This window comes from Plasmodium gallinaceum, assembly GCF_900005855.1.
Source record: "Plasmodium gallinaceum strain 8A genome assembly, contig: PGAL8A_v1_152, whole genome shotgun sequence".
Lineage (NCBI taxonomy): Eukaryota > Apicomplexa > Aconoidasida > Haemosporida > Plasmodiidae > Plasmodium > Plasmodium gallinaceum.
In genome coordinates, this window is record NW_021628316.1 from 367,529 (window position 1) to 388,561 (window position 21,033).

Sequence of the window (21,033 nt, forward strand, 5' to 3'; positions counted from 1 at the left end):
ATAATTTTTTTTTTTTTTTTTTTTTTTTTTTTGTTTTGGCACATAATTAATTCACTTAGAATTTGATATAGTTACTTCTATTATTTTAGAAATTCTTAAAATTTTTTCTTTTTTTGAATAGTCTTCTATTTTATCTTATATCTAAGTTACTAAAATTTTAGGAATTATAGGTTTTTTTCTATGAGTTTCTTTCTTTTTATATTTCAAAGAATAAAAAGATAATTTTTTCTATGATAATAAAAATTACTATATTTTCTTTTTTTTGATAATAGTTATAATTTTAGTATAGTTCATATTCATCAAAATAAAAAAAACTTTTATTTATTTCTATTTTTTTTTCTATTATTTTATTTAAATGAAACGATACAATGAAAAATCAATTACTGAAAAAATCCAAAGAGAGCAAAAAAATGAATATGCTCGTGAAAGAATAAAAAATGAATTAAAGCTAGATAATTATAGTAAATTACAAGGTATATCTATTGATAAGGCAGAAGCAGCTAAAAAAAAAAATATAGAAGATTCAGTTAAAAGAGAATGTGAAGTAATAGATGAATTTGATATTACAAAAATAAAAGAAGAAAAGATTAGACAATGTCAATTATTAAGTGAAAAACAAAAAGAAGAAAAAGAAATTGCTGATGAAAAACTTAGAGAAAAAGCTTTGCAACATACAATGCAAAACGATGAAGGTTATAAAAAATTAAAAGAAAAATTAGAAGAAATAGCAACATTAAAAGAAAGAGAAAATCAAATTAAGGAAGCAAAATTATTAAAAACAAAAATGGAACAAGAAGAAGAAGAAAAAATTGAAAAACAAATGGAAAACATTTTAATAAAAGAAGGGAAAGAGGAAGAAAAAAAAAAAAAATTAAATTATGAGAAGATTATGGAAACTAAAAAAGAATTGCAAGAACAAATTAAAGAAAATTTGAAAAAAAAAAAAGAGAAATATGCCAATAATTTAGAAGAAAGAAGTAAAATGGAAAACATAATGCAAAATTATAGGGAAGAAGAAAAAAAAAAAAAAGAAGAAGGAATACAAAAACAAAAAAAATTATTAAAAGAATTTCAAGAACAAATAGAATTAAAGAATCAAAGAAGAGAATTAGATAAAAAGAAAGAATTAGAAGAAGAAATCAAAAATCAAGAATACATAAAAGAAAAAGAGGAAAAAATTAAAGATTTTTTAAAAAAAAAAGTAGTAAAAAATTTAGAAAAACAAAAAGTAGTTAATGAACTAGCATATAAAGAATATCTTGTAAATAAAGATAAAGAAGCACTAGATGAATTACTTAATAAATTATATATAGAAGAGCATGATTTCAAAGAAAAACAGAAAGATATTAAAGAAAACGAAAAGAAATTACAACTTAAAAATGAAATGCTTAAACAACTTGAAAAAGATATAAGTTTAAAAGAAGAAAGAAGAAGAAAGGAAAAGGAAGAAGATGAAAAAAGGAAAATAGAATTACTAGAAGAAAAGAAAAAATTAGACAAGCTTGATCAATATACGGATAAAAAAAAAAAAGAAAAATTACAACAATATAAAAAAGAAATATACGAATCATTCCAAGAAAAAAAAAATGCAGTAAAAAACGAAAGATTACAAGAAGAAATAGAGAAAAATAAACTTTTAGAAGAACAAAAAAAATATGAAGAATTAATAAATCAAGAAAAAATGAAACTTATAGATAAATATAAAAATGACATACTAGAAAAATTACCTGAAGATATATATGAGAAACTAAAAAAAAAAAATATTATTACATAGTATAAAACAAGTTAAAAGGAAATTAAAAAGTTATGTTTTTTAAAAAATTCTTAAACTATTAAAAACTTAAAAAGAATTATAATTTACTGAAAAAATAATAGTGATTGTATATTTTTATTATAAAAAATTTTTAAACATATAAAAAGTAAACATAAATAGTATTTGATAAAAAAAAATTTTATAAAATAAATAAAAAAAAATCGAATATAAAATTACATATTTATTAAAATTTTTTTTTATTTTTATAATTATTTTTTATGGATAAAGTGTAGAATATAATTCAATTAAAATGCGTACATTTTTTTACCTTATTTTTGTAATTTAATTACTACAAAACACATATATATACATATATATGGTATCTTTTTATAATTGAAAAATGTGAAAAAAAAATATTTTTTTTTTTTTTTTCAAGAAATATATAAACAAGAAAAAAGAAAAAAAAAAAAAAAAATAAATCATGATTATAATATTAAAAAAAAAATAAATTTTTATTGCGAAAAGACAAATTAGTAAAAATAAAAATAAAATGTTAATCAAATATAATTTTATCTTTTTAATCTTAGGGGTATTATAAATACCCTTTTATTGTTACTTTTTAAACATAGAAAACTTTATTTAATAATATTTAAAAATATTTAGATAAATTATCTTATGTATCTTATAAATTATTTGATATAAATGTGTATTTATGCAAGTATATATATATACTTTTTTATAGATGTAAATGCATTTACTAATTATTTTATAGTTTTTAAATTTTGTATTTATATTTATCCTTAATATATTTCATTTATATATGTATTTTTGTTTTTTCATTGTATTATATTTAAAGTACCATCAAGTGCCCAAGAAGCCATCAAATTTTGACTTTGATGATGTAGTATACCTAATGAATCTTTTTCATGAATTTTTATTTGTGTTTCTAATTTGCTTGTATTATAATTAAAACAATATAAGTTCTGGTTATCTCCTAAACAATATACGTATTTATAATTAGGAGATATACAAGCATAAACAAAATTAATAGAATTATCCGTTTCTTTATCTATTACATTCGTATACGTTTTAATAATTTTTCCTTTAGTATTCATAATATAACAATATGGTGATTTAGTGCAAACTAAAATTAGTTCATCTAAAGTTTTACTAATTAATATAATATTGTTAACAGGTGGGTATATTAAGTTATCTTTAATATTATAATAAACATAAAAAGAAGATATACATTCACAACTTTTCTGATTATATACATATATTTTTCCTTCATCTGTACCGCATATAACTTTAGAATTATCTAAAGTATATATAGAAGAATGAACAGCAGATGAATGTTTTCTAAATTCTTTTAAGCATTTTAGTGATTTTAATCCAAAAATTTTAACAGTATTATCATATGAAGACGTTAATATTTGTGTTTGATCTTTATTAAAATTAATGGATGTAATTGGATGTACATGTGCACTTATTGTTTTCAAACATACTCCATTCTTTATTCTCCATATTTTAATTAGACCTTTTGAATCTCCACTTAATAAAATTTCATCGTCTTTACTTATACATAAGCTAACAATTGGATTATCATGCATCATTAAATTATTTTCTTTTTGATAAGTTAATTCAGTATTTAATTGTCCAGTTAGCCAATTCCATATCTCAATAAAACCATCTGATGATCCTGTAATTAAAAAATCATTATTATAAGAAGAAATACAGCATTCAACATTTGAATCGTTGCCAAATTTAATACTCTTTAATATTTTATCTGGATATACATCAATGGTAGTTATTTCATCTTTTTCAACATTCCTAAAAATATCAAACTTCCCATTTTTGTTCTTAATTATATTGTGATAATTTTGCCATTTTAATGCCATACCTATTAAAGCTAATAACCTGGAAGGTGCACAAGACGTTATTTCATTGTTAATCATTATGCACAAATTATTTCTTTTTTCCTCTTTTGTTAATCCATCATATAAAATACTTTTATTTATATTATTACTATTTAAAAGATCCATTAATTTTTTATATTTATCTGTATACTTTTTTTCCATCCTTTTAAATACTATGCATTCATTCATAATTTTTTCAGCTAGCTCTTTTTCCTTGTATTCTATAAGTTCACATATTAACTGTTCATATAAATTCATTAACGTATCATCTGATAAATCAATAGTTGTTATATTAAATAAGACGTTTTTCCAATCTCCTTTATTTATATCACTAATTAAAACGTCTACATTGCTTATTGCATTTAATTTTATATTACTTTCTTCTTGCAATACATAAAAAGTTCTTAATAAATTATTTTCTTTTAAATATTGTAATATTAGCCTTATAACGTCAGTGGCTGATACTTCTAAACAGTCGGACATTTTAAAAGAAAATAAAGAAGCGTAATATGCATATATGTATATATTTAATAAAAAATATAAGTTTTTTACATGAGATGTTATTTAAAAGTTAATCTTCATTAATATCTTTTAATTAAAATAAAATAAAAAATTATACATTTTTTTTTTTTTTTTTTTTTAAATTTGTAATAGTTTAATTTATTATTCAATGTATCATAAAATAATAATACCAAATTTTTAAATTTTAATAATTTATCATCTAATCATAAAAATTATTATTTATTTTATTTTTATTCTATTTTTTTAAGTAACATTTTATCATTAACTTTAATCCTTATTTTTCTTTGTTTTTTTTTTTTTTGATTTGAGATATAATTTTTAAAATTATTATTTATATAATTATATTAATATTATATGAACATTTTTTAAGTATTTTTTATTTCGTTTCAAAAATTAAGTCAATTTACATATATAAATGTAAGAAAAATTAATTATATACTGTTTTTTTTTTTTTTTTTTTATTTTAATTAAAAATTTTTAGGATTGTATTTCTTATTATGTTATATTAAAATAATGTATTTTATTTATTTCAAACAAATATTTTAAAATAATTTATGAAAAATAAATTAAATTTAATATTTATTTCTTTGTTTTCCATATTTTTGTTGACATAGAAAAATATTCAAAAATATATAAATATATATTATGTTTATAACATATCTGTACTTTTATATAATTTTTTTTGTTGAATTTATTTATTAAACTTTAATTTTATAATTCATTTAATATTAATAAAAGAAAAGAAAAAATAAAAGTTACATTTTTAAACACGCAATTTTATATTTGAAAAAAGTAGAAAGAAAAAATTAACCAAATCTTTAATAAAAATAATAATGTTTTTTTAATTTTTTTAGTAATATAATTTTATATATTATTACATAGGTTTTTTTTTTTTTTTTTTTTATATTTATTTTTTTCTTTTTGTATAATAGAATGTTAGAAAACAAACTAGTAAATATGAATTGCATCAAAAAATATACTTTGAGCAATTTTAATTTAATTTTGAAAAAAAATTTTGCCAGTGATAATTTAAGGTCATTATCACTTCGCATGAAATCAATTAAATCTATTCAAAAAATTACTAAAGCTATGAAGATGGTTGCTGCATCTAAGTTTAAAGGTGATCAAAAGAGGTTAGAAAATTGTTCACATTTCTCTACACCCTTAACCGACTTATTTAATAGATTGAATCAGCTAGAAATTCATAAAAAAAATGAAGATTTAGCTATAATAGCTATTTCATCGGATAAAGGATTATGTGGAAGTGTAAATTCATCAGTTTCAAGAATATGTAAAAAACTTTTAGAAAGAGAAAATATAGATAATGAAACTGTAAATAATATTACACCAAATAAAATATACATATATGGAATAGGAGAAAAAATAAGATCAGCCTTAAGTAGACTACATAAAGATAAGTTTGAAGCTATTTATAATGAATATAATAAAATTCCCATAAATTTTGTTACTTGTTCATATATAGCTGAACGAATAATGAATAAAAATCACAGTAATTTATTAATTATTTATAATAACTTTAAATCAGCTATATCATTTGATACTAAAATCTTAAGTATTTTTTCTCAAAAACAATTAAACAAGATGAATAAAAGAGAACTAGCTACTTTTGAGTTTGAACCAGAATTAGATTATATTTTTAAAGATATATATGAATTTTACTTTACTTCTTTGTTGTATAATTGTATAATTCAAAACTTAGCAGCTGAACAAGTAATTTAAAAAAAATATAATATATAATTATAAAAAATAATTATTTTAATAATATGACTATTCTTCTAATTATTTTTTCGTATAATGTGTGTATATTCCCATATATATTTATATATATATATATATATTTATATGGTATTTTTTATTTATTTTATATATATATATTTATATTTTTTTTTTGAAGTCTGCAAGAATGACAGCAATGGATAATGCTTCTTCAAATGCTACGGAAATGCTAAATTCATTATCTTTAAAATATAATAGAGCTAGACAAGTAATTAAAAAAAAAAAATAAATAATTTTTTATTTATTTTATTATCGATAATACATTAGAGTACTTATTTTTTACTTTATTTATTTCATTTATTTTTCATTTTTTTTTTTTTATATAGTCAAAAATCACTTTAGAACTTATTGAAATTATATCTGGTGCTAATGCCTTATAAAAGAATGAATAAGTAAATAACAAATTATTATAAAAATTTTTTATTAAAATAATACTTTGATACAGAAAGAATATAAAAACAATATAATTTTTTTATTTATTTATAAAAACTATTATGTGATTCCTTTTTTTTTTTAATTTACATATATTAAATTTATTATATACATTTTTTCATTTTTGAAAATTCATATTAAATATAAATATATAAATAAAACTAATAAAACTTTCTCCTTTTGTTTTTATTTTTTTTTTAATCGGTATTTCATTTTTTTTTTTTTTTTTAATATCTACAATTTTTAATTGTGCTCAGTTATATTTATTTAAATAAACCTTTTTATTCTTTTCTATAACAAATAACTTTTTTTAAATAAAATTTAAGAAAAAAAGTTGAAAATAAAATATTTAATCTTTAAATGTTTAATAATAAAAGGAAGAGTTTTCTTATAATTCTTAATAATAATAATATTTATTATTTTTAATTCATATGTGGAAAAAATTAAAATGTATATATAAATGTGTATATATATAAGAATGATTTTAAAGAAAAGGGTAATGCCTTTCAAATATTACAGAATTTTGTTTTTTAAAAAAATAAAAAACTTTACTTAATATAAAAATTCTTAAAGTTTAATAAAATTAAATATAAAAATTCTACTAAAAATTTCATTTATACAAATAGAACATTATTAATAATAGGCATAAAAAAAAGTAAATTCCTATAATATGAATTTTTTCTTTTAAATAACTTAAAGGTTAAATTATTATTAAATATATACCTTAAAGATATCTATAAAGAATTTATCTATATTAAAAAAAAATAATATAAAAGGAAAAATAAACATTAATATGTATGTATATAAAATATATAAGCAAAAGTTAGTACGTATTTTCTTATGATAAAAAATTAGTTAAATGTTTTAAATTGTATATATGATAATAAATAATAAAATAAAAAGAAAATTAAATATTCTAATATATTTTAATCTTAATTTTTAAGTTAATATAATTTTTTTATTTTGTTAAAAGTGTTTTTAATTATTCTATTCTTAAGCTTCGAAATTTTTTTTTTTAAATTATGCATATATTTTAAAGCATACACAACCTTTTTTATGTATACACAAGTGCTACACAAGATGTATTAATTATAATAAAAAAAAAAAAAAAAAATGAACTCATAAAAAATTAAGATAAAATTTAAATATAATATGAAATTTTTATAAAATACAAAAATATATTTTGTAATATTAGGTAGAAAAAAAAAAGTATTATAAAATATGCTCAAAATATATTTTTCTTTATTTGAAATAAAAAGTAATTTGCATTCGTAAACTTATGTACTATTATTTTACAAATATATTTTTTTTTTTTTTATATAATTATAGATAAATATAAATAAATTATATTAATATGCATAGAACTAAAAGTCTTTTTAAAAATTACATATTTTTTTTCTTCTTTTTCTTCTTTTTTTCTTTTTTTTTTTTTTTTTTTTTTTTTTTTTTTGTAATATCATAGATATGATAAAATAATATAAGAATTATTTTAAATTACATAATTGCTGTAACTATAAAATTTGCGTTACTATTACATATCCTTTAGTTTTTTTTTTTTGTTTTTATTTTATGTTTATATGTTTTTTCCATATGTAATATTTGAAATCCTTACATTCTTTTTTAAAAATTGAAATATTTAAAAATGTTATGCTATATATAAACAAAAGTTCTTTTGAATTTTATTTATATAACGTTAAGAAAAATAAAAAAATAAAATATTTCTTTGTAGAAACTCATATAAATTAATATAGGAATATATATGTTTTTATATAAAAGAAAAAAAAAAAAGTAAAAATGGCGTGCATAAGTGCTATATTCATAATAGATTTAAAAGGAAAAGTAATAATAAATAGAAATTATAGAGGAGAAGTGAATGTAAATTTAACAGAAGTATTTTATAATTGCGTTATTGACCAAGAAGACAATTTAATAAAACCTATCTTTCATGTAAATGGATTAACATATTGCTGGGTTGCTCATAATAATATTTATATATTAGCTGTAACTAGAAAAAATAGCAATGCAACTTTAATTATAACATTTTTATATAAATTAATACAAGTTCTAAAAGATTATTTTAAAGTTTTAGAAGAAGAAAGCATAAAGGACAATTTTGTTATTACTTATGAATTACTAGATGAAATGATTGATAATGGATTCCCGCAATTAAGTGAAGTAAAAATATTAAGAGAGTACATAAAAAATAAAGCACACCAATTAACAGTTAATAATATTAAAATACCATCAGCTATAACTAATTCTGTCTCATGGAGAAATGAAGGAATAAAATATAAAAAAAATGAGATATTTTTAGATGTAATTGAAAGTTTAAATATTATAATATCATCTAATGGAACAGTTTTAAGAAGTGAGATTTTAGGTTGTTTAAAAATGAAATCTTATTTATCTGGTATGCCTGAATTAAAACTGGGTTTAAATGATAAACTATTATTTAATAAAAACTTAAATAATTATCCGAATTCATCAAATAATATAAATAGTAAAGCAAAATTAGTAGAACTAGAAGATATAAAATTTCATCAGTGTGTACGATTATCAAAATTTGAAAATGATAGAACTATATCTTTTATACCTCCAGATGGGATATTTAATTTAATGACCTATCGTTTAAGTACTCACGTAAAACCATTATTTTGGTTAGATATTAATATTTCTAAAAAATCTTTAACAAAAATTGAATACATTGTTAAAGCAAAATCACAATTTAAAAACAAAAGTATTGCAAATAATGTAGAATTTCATTTTCCTGTCCCTGCAGATGTGGATTCACCACATTTTCAAACATATATAGGAAATGTAAAATATTATCCAGATAAAGATATTTTAATATGGAAAATTAAGCAATTTCAAGGTCAAAAAGAATATATTATGAATGCTCAATTTGGATTACCATCAATTGTATCTAATGAAAATAAAGACTTATATTATAAAAGACCAGTAAATGTAAAATTTGAAATACCTTATTTTACTGTGTCTGGTATTACTGTCAGATATTTAAAAATTATTGAAAAAAGTGGTTATCAAGCTTTACCATGGGTTAGATATATAACTCAAAATGGAGATTATCAATTAAGAATGTCATAAAAGATCACATGAATATAAAAATAACTTAAATCATTAAAGAAAATAAATTCATCAATAATATGAGCATATATTTTTAAATAAAATTCCCTTCCGCTCAGCAAAAAAAAAAAAAAAAAAAAATAGAATAAATAAAAATGAGAAAAAGAAAAAGAAAAAGAAAGAAAAAATATACATATTTCTCTTGATGAATAAAAATTTTAAAATCAAATACTAAATTACAATAATTATATATAAAACACCATAATATACAGACAGAATTTTTAATGAATTACAATGAATATAAATTTGTTATAGAATTTTTTATTCTCCAACAAAAATATAGATGCTATATTTTAAAATATTATTGCTTTTTTATTTTAGGTTTTATTAAATTAAAAAATTATATATATTGGAAAAATAATATAATAGATTAAACATAAGTACATATATATATATATATTTCTTATAAAATTTAATTTTTAAGAAGAAGAAATGTGTCAAAATTTTAATGATCATAATGATAAGTATGATAAAATTATATTATTATTACTATATTAATGAATTTTTTTTTCTATTAAATTAGTTGTATTATGACATATGGTTATTTATTGTCATTTTTTTTTTTTTTTTTTTTATTTTTTAATAAATATATGTTCTTTATTACTTTAAAATAAAATAACAAATTTTTATGATAAAATTTTTATTTTCTTTCATATATATTGTTACGTCATTAATTTACAATGTTTATTTTAATTTTCTATTTAGAAATATGAATGTATATTTTCTTTTTCAATTTATTACTTTAAATCCAGATGTGATTACCTAAAGTTAATATAAGAAAATATATATTCATTTAAAATGTTACACGTATATATATATATATTTTTTTTTTATGTATTATATATTTTTATAAAAAAATATAGAAATTAATAGTTATATTTTATTAAGAACAAAAAAAAAAAAAATTTTTTTTTTTAATAAATTACGGTTATTCTATTTTCTGTATAGAAAATATTATTTTGCTAATAAAAAAATTATGAAAAAATATCTTAAATCTTGTGTATTTTATATATAATACATAAAATAATAAAAAAGGTTTTTCTATATATATATATAATTAATTTTTCTCCATTTATACGATTCAGAAAAACGGATCTATACTTCTGGTTAATACTATTAATAAATTTTTATATACTATAAAAAATTTAAGACTATTAAATTTTGGTGTTTCATTAAATGTACAGTTAAAAAAAGAATATATGGATATGGTTAAAAACACAAATATTTTCATAAAATCTAATTTTATTTAATAAAAAAAAAATTAAAATATTTTTAGTTTTTCAAAAAAAAAAAAAAAAAAAAAAAAAAAAAAAAAAAAAGAAACATATAATGCATATATATACTAATTTATGAAATTATTTTTATAATTATTACGGTGAAAAGAATTATTAAATAATAAAATTTATTTCTTTTTACGAATATTATTTTTTTATTTTACATTTACTAGAATATTTATTTATGTGTATAATTATTTATGACATTAATTATAAACCATATATTTCCCTGTTGCAGAAAATTGTTTGCAACCGTGTATAACTTTATTAATAGCTAATAAAAGATCCTTTTCTGTGATTGTTTTTCTTCTTGCTCTAATAGCGAACATACCAGCTTCAGTACAGACACTTCTAATATCAGATCCAGTACTATTAGGACACAATCTAGCTAATAGTTCAAATCTAACATCTCTACTCATATTCATTGTATTGGCATGAATTTTAAATATATGTGTTCTACCTTCAAGATCTGGTAAACTAAATTCAATTTTTCTGTCAATTCTTCCGGGTCTTACTAGTGCACTGTCTAATGTATCAGGTCTATTTGTAGCCATAAGAACTTTTATATTTCCTCTATTGTCAAACCCATCTAATTGATTAACAATTTCTAACATAGTTCTTTGTACTTCATGATCTCCGTGTGCGCTTTCATCTCCTCTTGAACCTCCTATTGCATCTACTTCATCAATAAATAAAATACATGCTTTTTTTGATTTTGCCATTTGAAATAATTCTCTTACCATCCTTGCACCTTCTCCAACATATTTCTGAACAAGTTCAGAACCAATTACACAAATAAAACAGGCATCTGTTCTATTGGCAATAGCTCTAGCTGTTAAAGTTTTTCCTGTCCCTGGAGGTCCATATAATAAAACCCCTTTAGGAGGATCAATTCCTAGAGTTACAAATCTTTCTGGTTGTAATAATGGCATTTCTACTACTTCTCTTAACTTTTCTAATTGCTCTTTGCATCCACCAATATCATTATAAGTAATATCTGGTTTTTCTTCTACAGTCATCATAGTAACTGTAGGATCAATTTTAGGTGGTAAAAGAATTTGTATTTTATATTTAGTTCTATCTACTCCAACTCTCATACCTTCCTCAATATCTGTTGGAGCAACTTTATCACCTAAACCTACAACAAATTTTGCTATTTGTTTTACATTAATTATATATTTTGTTTGATCCGTATCTGCATTTATAATTTTTGTGCATCTAGCTACTTGCAATGGCTGTTCTTCATTTAACATTTGCTTATCTAATTGTAAATCCCATTGATTAGGTAAACATAATCCAGTATCACTTTCTCTTACTCCACATAACTTATTTATATTTGTTAGTAATCCTGATATATCACCTTCTACTTTTTTTATACTCTTTGAATATGGTCCTGAACCCTATATGAAAATATATATATATATATATATATATATATATATACATATATAGCTTATTAAATTAATACAATATTAATAAAAATAAGATAAATACTTCTTTCTAATTTATTTTTATTGTAAAATGTACACTTATGAGTTTGATTTTTTATTATTTCTTAAACACAAATTAAATAACACTTTTGTTATTTTATAAAAAATATATATATTATTTACATATATATAATTATATATATATATATATATATTTTTTTTTTTTTTTACATATGATTTTAATATATTTATATCTTCATCATCCAATGGCTTTGATTGAGTGTCAGTTTCCTCTTGCATATTTATTTTAAAAAGGACACATAAATTCTTCTAAACTATTTATTAAAAAAAAAAAAAAAGATATAAAAGAAAAATTGTTTTATGCAAATTTTATTTTTATATATATTTTAAAATATTTTATCTTTTCTTCTGAAATTAAAGGAAAGAAAAGTTGAAAGTTTTTCATATATAATCATATATAAACGTAAAAAAAAAAAAAATAAAAAAATAATAATTATTTTTAAAAAATTTTAGTTATATATATGCATATTTAATGTGAAAATTTTTAAATTATATATTTTTCAAAAAATATTTTTATTGAAAAAGTATTTATATACCTATATATATATATATATATATACGTAATATTACATTATGAAAAAAGATGAAATAATTCTAAAAGAAAATTATTATGAAAATTGTGTAAGTAATAAATTATTCTGTTTTAAAAAAAATAGATTAAATAATTAAAAGTTAAAAGTAGAAAAAAAAATTTATTATTATGATATTCTGTAAAAATCATATAATTAAAAAAAAAAAAAAAAAAATAGCAATAAAAGAAGAAACATATTTCATTATTATTTTACCTTTATTGTTGAAATAAGTAAAAATGCTCTTTACGAAATATTTAAGATATATTACATTATTATTTAAAAAAAAATAAAAACAAAATTTATAATTATTAAAAATAAATAACCTTAATATTTGCAATTTAATTTACCATTTTAATTTTACATTTTTTTTTATAATAATAACTATAAAATAAGAAAATTTATTTATCATTTATATTACAGAAATGATTAATTATTTATGACAATTTTAAAATAAATGTGTTTTGTTATAGATGAGTATTATATTTTATGAAAATGAAAATAATATATGTGTAAAAAGAGCACAGTACAATTATTTTTATATTCATATTAATGTAAATTATTAATTTTATACATATTAAAAAAAAAAATAATTTCTTGTGGAACTTTTCTTCGTGCTATCAGATAGTTCTGTTTTCGTAGAAAAGTATTCAAAAAACAAATTTTATTTCTTTATAGTTATAAAAGAAAAAATCAGAAAATTGAAATTTTAATTTAGAATTAAGACATTAAAAAACCTCTAACATATGTTGTTTTTTATGTTTTATTAACTTTGAAAAATACAAAAAAAAAAATAATATAATATCCTCTCCATTTATTCTTTCTTTCATAAATATAAATATCTTGTTTTTATAAAGATTAAATACAATTAAAGAAACGTATATATATTATATATGTTAATATAAAAAAATTGTGTTAGTGAAAACCCATATTTTTTTTATAATAGTATTTCATCGAATATTTTACTTGAAGAATTCAAAATTATATAACTATTAAAAATACTGAAATTATAAAAATTTTACATTATAGACATTCTTTTTTCTTTTATTTTTTTTTTATTTAAGATAAAGATGTATTAAATATTAGTTGTATTGCTAATTCTTATAAAAATATAATAATAAATTATACATAAACACAAAAATATGTTATAAAAGCTAAAAGTTTTAAGAAAAATCTATTAAAAATTATATTGAAATTTTCATTAAAAAGACATATTTTTTAAAATATAATTTTCTAAATTTTTGAAACTGTGATAATAAAAAATCTTAAATGTAATTCAAATGGCAATATGAAAAATATATTAGTCTTACTAAATTATATATGTAGTTTTTGTAGAATGCATAAAATAATAAGAAAAAGGATATTATTATGTTCATTAAAAATTTTAATATATTTTATATTGCATTATAATTTTTGATGAAAAAAACCAAACAAATTTAATTTATAATAAAATTTTTTTTAACAGTAAGAAATATATTTAATGAATATAATAAGTAATAAACGTGAGGAAGTTTACAAGTTATAGAAGGAAAAATATATATCCTATATAAATCTCATAAAAATTCGTTCTTAATTTAATATTTTTATTTCACATATTAATATTTATCTTTATATAAATTATATAGAATTCTACTTTAAGCAGTTAAGTATATTTTAACAGAAATATTTAAAACAAACTAATTTAAATATTATGTAATTATCATTTATGAATGTATAATTAGACTTTTTTTTTTTTTTTTATATTTTTTTAAATGAAAACATTATTAGGTAATATACAAAAGAATTAAAATAAAAAAATAAAATATATAATTTACATTTAATAAAGTCACAAATATCTATTCTGTTTAGTTTCTTCTATATTTATTTTTTTCCATAAAAAAAAAAAAAAAAAAAAAAGAATTGTCTTTATATATAAATTGATATATATAAACATTTTTTAATAAATATACAATGTTACTTATATTTATGTACTTTTAAAATATTATATACACACTTATATTTTTTTTATAATATAGTAAAAATTATAATTTTTATTTACATAAAAAAAAATATTCTATTAATTATATTTTAATTTTATACTTCATTTGTTCATTCTCTTTAATGGATTATTATCATTGGATAAATTGATTCTTTTTTTCTAAATATCTAAAATAAAGGAGAAACTTATTTATTGCTCTATATTTACATTATCATTTTTTTTTATTATTTTATTTTTCTATTTAATTTATAAAAAAATTTTTTTTTCCTTTTTTTTTTATTATACATTATAAATTTGAAAAAAAAAAAAAAAAATGAGTTACATAATTAATATCTAAAAATACTTTTTTTTCTTTTTTATTCTATCTATTTCATATTTATTTTTATTATAATTTTAATTTTATTTTTTTTTATTAATCTTATAAAATATATATTTTATTTCATATATTATTTATCTATAATTGTCTATGGTGTATATATAATTGCTTAATAGATTTTATAATTGTAATGTTGTTTATATAATTATTCCTTATTATATATCAAAAAAAAAATTACATATATAAACACATTTTAAGTTAGATAAAAAAAAATATTGACGAAATGGTTTATAGATTTAAATTTCTTTTTTTTTTTTTTTTTAAGTGAAAACTTACCATATTTACAAAATTATTTTAGTAATATATATATAGATAAATTTTTTTTTTTAATCTAAAATATATATTAGCAAGTTATTTATAATATTTATATTAAAAATAATGATCCTCAAAAAATAAAAAAAAAAATAATAAGAAATAATTAATAAAAAATATTTTTTATCTTTTAAAGTTATTTAAAGTAATATTCTTTAAGAAGTAGTATCTTTTAAAATAGTGTAAAACTAAAAAATATTTTTTAGATTTTTTCATTGTTTTTACTTAAAATAAGTATTGATTAATTTTTAACACAATCTTTTCATAAAACTATTTATTTTGTGAATTGAAAAATATAAATATATATTTTTGTAAAAATATTTATTATCATAAATATGTGTATATATAAGTGTACATTAAAGTGTTTAATTTGTTAAACATATTTTTATATATTATTTTAATAATACTGATAATTTTTATGAAATATATAATAATATTCATAATATAAATTTTTTTTTTGAGTTTTTTAATTCCTTATAAATTACTTAAATATGTAAATTAATAGAATTAATTACTGAAAAAATTAATTAAATCAAATATTTTATTTTGTTTGAATCTTAAATAGTTGTATACATTATTTCGTACTAAATATATACTAAAATAAATTTCATTAAAATTGAAAATTATTTATCTAAAAAAAAATAAAAAAAAAATATAAAAATATATCATAAATTAGAGGTTACAATTTCTCATACCAATATAGTGACAAGGATAAGAAAAAGGAACTTAAAATTTTTGGATTTTAATTGTAAAAATATAAATGAATATTATAAAAATAATATATTTAAAAAAAAAAAAAAAATACATAAAAAGGTTTAGATATTAAATGAAATTAAGAAAATATAATACTTATAAAAATTCCCAAAATATAAAGGGAAATCAAGAAACAAATGATAAATGAAATGGGACATTAAATAAATGTTATAACTCATTTAATAGATAAGTGTTATTTTAGTAAATAAATTATGTTTGTTAACAAAAATATAAAAAAAAATGAAGAAATAATAAAAAATATAGGGAGAAATAACTTAATAAGTAGAAAAAATAAGGATTCAGATAAAATGATTTATTATCTCATTTAGATATTTTTGTTAAATTTATTATAAAAAGAATTTAATTATATTATTTAGCACTTAAAAATTAAAATTTAAAATATTAGTAGTCAGACATACGTTTCTATTTATAATTATGAAGAAAATTTTTTAAAAAAATAACATTTGTCTTTAATATTTACAAAATATTATAATTTTTTCTTTATTTTAAAAAATATATAAAGTAAGATTTCTCAGTTTAGACATTATAGGATCTAATATAATACCTTTAAATTAAATGTACATAAGTAAATTTTTAAGCTCTAAAGCAAATAATAATTTTCTCAGAAATTTGGAAATTTTCAGTCTATATTTGGGTATGTTAAGAAAATTGCAAAAAACTTATTAGATATACTAAAATGAAAAAATATATACATGTATAATATAAAAAAAGAAAATAAGCAATAGGAAAAGTTACCAAAAGTATTAGATTAAATAAAGATTAAAGTGAATATATACAAAGAATAGTTTTAGTAATGATAATAAATAAAAAAAAAATTGATAATTCTATTTAAAGATTTATTATTTTTTTATAATCATTTCGGAAATCAGGAAATGATATTTGCTAAAAAATCTAAAATGTAAATATTCAAAGAATTAAAGGAAGAGAATTGTAGTATCATCATTACAAATTCTTGTAAAAATTTAGAAAAAATTTACAAAGAATAGATTAATCATATTAATACTATAAAATATTTTAGTGCTGATACGAAAAATAAATATAAACAATAAAATATATTTTACAATTGATGATCAAAATTTTTAAGTTAAAATTATCATAACTCTTCGTAAGATAATTTACTTGATGAAATTTTAAGAGAATTTCTATTAAATAAAATATGATGATTATTTTAATTAAAATTCAATTACACTATCTGGTCTAAAAAATATAAATGTATATATATATATATATATATACATTTATAACAATGATAACGATTTATTTTTTTATTATAATTTACACAACTCTTCTGATAATATCACTTAGAGAAAAATAAATAACTCTCCTAATAACTATAACAAATATATTACTAATTAGAGAAAATAAAAAAAAAGTGAATATAAATGTATTCATCTGATAATTGGATATATATATATATAAAAGTAATAAACAAGTTGATATAGAAGTATGAAATAAAGTAAAAAAAAATTAGCAATAATAGGAATGTATTATATTCTTATTATAATTTGAATAATTATAATAATTTTAATATAATAAATAATTATATTCATTTTAGAAATTTAAATGATTATTCTTATTTATATAATTTATATAATTGAAAGCGATTTAATAAAATATACAATCTTTTTTTTATTTTTTATAATATATATAGATTCTTTTTGGAAATTATTGTTGTCATCTTGCTTTCTTTTATAATAAACAAGAAATGTTTTTTAAATAATAAATTAACAATTTTCATGAATTAATTTTATAATATTTTAATAATTAAAATTATATTTTCTTAAGGTTCAATATAGACGCAATTACAATATGTAAATGTGTATGAATTTGTAGGGTCTAATAAAATATTCAAGCGATTAGAAGAGTGGTCATACAAATGACACTATTTTCAAAATTAGAAAATATTGAGTAAAAAATTATTATTGCCTCTCTTTAAATATACAAAGTAATTTACTTGAAATTTGGGAAATAATAAAATATAATGAAATAGAAAAAAATAATAAATTTAAATGTAATTATACAAGAAAAATGAAAATAAGAACATCTTTAATAAAAATTTATATGTAAATAATTTAGAGTATGTATGAAAAAAATGATTCATAAATATTAAAAAAGAGAAAATTCAAAATTAAGATGCCTTTCTAAGTTCTCAGATGGATGATAATAATATTTGATACATTAACTTTATCCAATATATAATATAAAAAGATTAATTTTTAAATTTCTATAAAATAATTTGTTACCAAAAAAATTTTTATGTACAATATTTATGAATTAAGAATAAAAGAAAAATTAGAAAAATAAAAATTAAAACAAGTGAAATAAAATAAAAAAACTAGTTATATTACGACTTGAGCATAAAAAACAGAAATTTCTATATCCATATAATTCTAATTAAAAAAAAAAAAAAATGAGATAAAATAAATTCATTGAAAAGACATATTAAGAACAAATGAATTTTCTATAATTGATTCATTTAATTGAAAATTATATATATTGTATATCTATTATTTAGATAAATGAAATAGAAATGGGGGGGGGAAAAAAAAAACACATACTATATTTTTGTATATTTTAAAAATTAATTTCTTTTATATTGTATAAGGAATGAGGTAACATAATGAATATAAATAATACATTACAACTACATGTTATTTACATAATTTAATATTCTATTAAGAAATAAAAAAATAGATACAACATTTAAATAGGATGGAATAATATTCAAAAATATTATTCATAAATATTCAAAGACAATAAAAATATATAATATCACTGCTTTTAATGCTTATTTATTATGAAAATAATTTATTTTTAAATTTTAAATTTATTAATATCTTATAATTCTAGAAAAACGTATTTCTATTCATAATGGATAATATTCTTTAGAAGAAATGTTAACAGTAATATGAATATTCTAGTACGTTCGTAGTTATTTTTACTTTGATAACACTTTTATTCATATATATTCTAATGAACTTAATGTTATAAAATTTACAATATTTAGAAAAATAGTTTAAAGTACAATTATATTAGAAAAAAAATTTACGATCAATTTTAATTAAAAATAGTTTTCAAAAAATTTAAATATTTTAATTAACTCTTATCGTATTTCATCCATATTTTATTGAATTAAAAAAAATACGTATAATAAAAATAAAATATACAAAATAATTATTTCATAAGAATAAGAAAAATTATAATGTAATTTGTTTCTTATTTTATTTATACAATAGATAAGTACCAATAATCGTTATAAATGGAAAAAAAAAATATTGAGAAAAAGTTGATAAATATTTAATATTACAAATAAAATTAAAATAAAAAGTAATAGCTTAATTATAAATATAAATAGTAAGTTGTATTATTATAAAAATAATTATTCATTATAACATTGTAAAATATACACTTGATAGAATATAAAAAAATATTTAACTAAATGTATATGATAATAAAATTATTATAATAAAAATTATATAAAATAAAAGAATACACAATTTTATAATGAAAAATAATACAAACTATTATTTTCTGTAAGAATAAAGAATAAATATAATTAATGCTTTATTTTAAATTCGCTCTAAATATATAATATTAAATTTATATATTTTGAATTATTTTTTTTAATAATATTACAATATGTGATTTATTTAAAATATATTAGTGATGATACTTTATGTTAGCAATGTGATAAAAATATAAGGATTTGAAAGTTTTTATTCGTTTGTGGTATTTATAAAAATTAGTATAAACTAGGTTTCTAATTGGAATAATTGATTGTATATAATGTATCACTTTATATTTTGAAGAATTAAAATTAATTGAGAACAAATATTACACGTAAACATGTATAATTTTACATTTTGATAAAAATATAAATTTTTGTTTTTTTCTCTTTTTCTTATTAAAAATATATCATCTCTAATTTAAATATTATTCATATATTATACTTTTTATAACGATTCCATAAAAATAAAAAAAGATAAAAAAAAAACAAAACTAAATATTTTTATTATTTTTGTAGTATATATATTATTTATTTATAATATTTTTTGAAATTATTGAGACTTAAAAATTTTAATCTTATTACTAAATGGAACTATTCAACGTAAAAGGCATTTATAATTTATCTAAAGTTTCTATATATTTACAATTTTAATACTCTATTTAATTTTATATATTTATTTTTTCATTACATTGATAAACCACTATTTGGGTTCAGTCTTCAAATAAAGCTTCATAAGAAAAAATAAATTTGAAATTACTTGAAAAAAAGTGTGTTATTTAACTAATGAAAAATATAAATATATTTATATATTGAATCATATAAATGCATATTTAAAAAATATTATTTTTGTATTTTTAAATAAAAGAAAAAGTCCCTAATAAAAAAATTCTATAAAATAGCTAGAAGGCAAAAAAAAAAAAAAAAATTATAAAATTAATGATTAAATGTTTAAGATTTTCCCTTAATGTAATTTTAAATCTATGTTTTTGTAAAATTTCATTATTTTGTAATAAAATATAAAAAGGAATAAATTTATTTTCGATTATTTCAAAAGAAATTTTGTGCAAATGTAATTAATTTTACACATAACTATTTGTGAATTTTTTTTTTTTTTTTTTTTTTTTTTTTTTTTTTTTTTTTTTTTTTTTTTTTTTTTTTTATTTTTTT

At 16.9% G+C, this 21,033-nt stretch overlaps 5 protein-coding genes across 5 annotated transcripts; 3 read left to right on the forward strand and 2 right to left on the reverse strand.

The window, feature by feature from the left end:
* Positions 1 to 355: 355 nt before the first annotated feature.
* On the forward strand, positions 356 to 1,774 carry PGAL8A_00507300 (conserved Plasmodium protein, unknown function; the record flags this gene model as incomplete). The annotated part of the gene is made up of 1 exon (XM_028673894.1): positions 356 to 1,774. The coding sequence occupies one exon, from the start codon at positions 356 to 358 to the stop codon at positions 1,772 to 1,774; it is 1,419 nt and encodes a 472-aa protein (XP_028530301.1).
* Positions 1,775 to 2,589: 815 nt separating this feature from the next.
* Positions 2,590 to 4,152, reverse strand: PGAL8A_00507400 (conserved Plasmodium protein, unknown function; the record flags this gene model as incomplete). The annotated part of the gene is made up of 1 exon (XM_028673895.1): positions 2,590 to 4,152. The coding sequence occupies one exon, from the start codon at positions 4,150 to 4,152 to the stop codon at positions 2,590 to 2,592; it is 1,563 nt and encodes a 520-aa protein (XP_028530302.1).
* Positions 4,153 to 5,124: 972 nt separating this feature from the next.
* Positions 5,125 to 6,368, forward strand: PGAL8A_00507500 (ATP synthase subunit gamma, mitochondrial, putative; the record flags this gene model as incomplete). Its single annotated transcript, XM_028673896.1, has 3 exons — positions 5,125 to 5,922; positions 6,107 to 6,196; positions 6,315 to 6,368. The coding sequence occupies 3 exons, from the start codon at positions 5,125 to 5,127 to the stop codon at positions 6,366 to 6,368; spliced, it is 942 nt and encodes a 313-aa protein (XP_028530303.1).
* A 1,846-nt stretch (positions 6,369 to 8,214) lies between these two features.
* AP1M1 (AP-1 complex subunit mu-1, putative) lies at positions 8,215 to 9,525 on the forward strand (the record flags this gene model as incomplete). Its single annotated transcript, XM_028673897.1, has 1 exon — positions 8,215 to 9,525. The coding sequence occupies one exon, from the start codon at positions 8,215 to 8,217 to the stop codon at positions 9,523 to 9,525; it is 1,311 nt and encodes a 436-aa protein (XP_028530304.1).
* A 1,519-nt stretch (positions 9,526 to 11,044) lies between these two features.
* PGAL8A_00507700 (26S protease regulatory subunit 7, putative) lies at positions 11,045 to 12,568 on the reverse strand (the record flags this gene model as incomplete). The annotated part of the gene is made up of 2 exons (XM_028673898.1): positions 11,045 to 12,238; positions 12,500 to 12,568. The coding sequence occupies 2 exons, from the start codon at positions 12,566 to 12,568 to the stop codon at positions 11,045 to 11,047; spliced, it is 1,263 nt and encodes a 420-aa protein (XP_028530305.1).
* Positions 12,569 to 21,033: the final 8,465 nt, after the last annotated feature.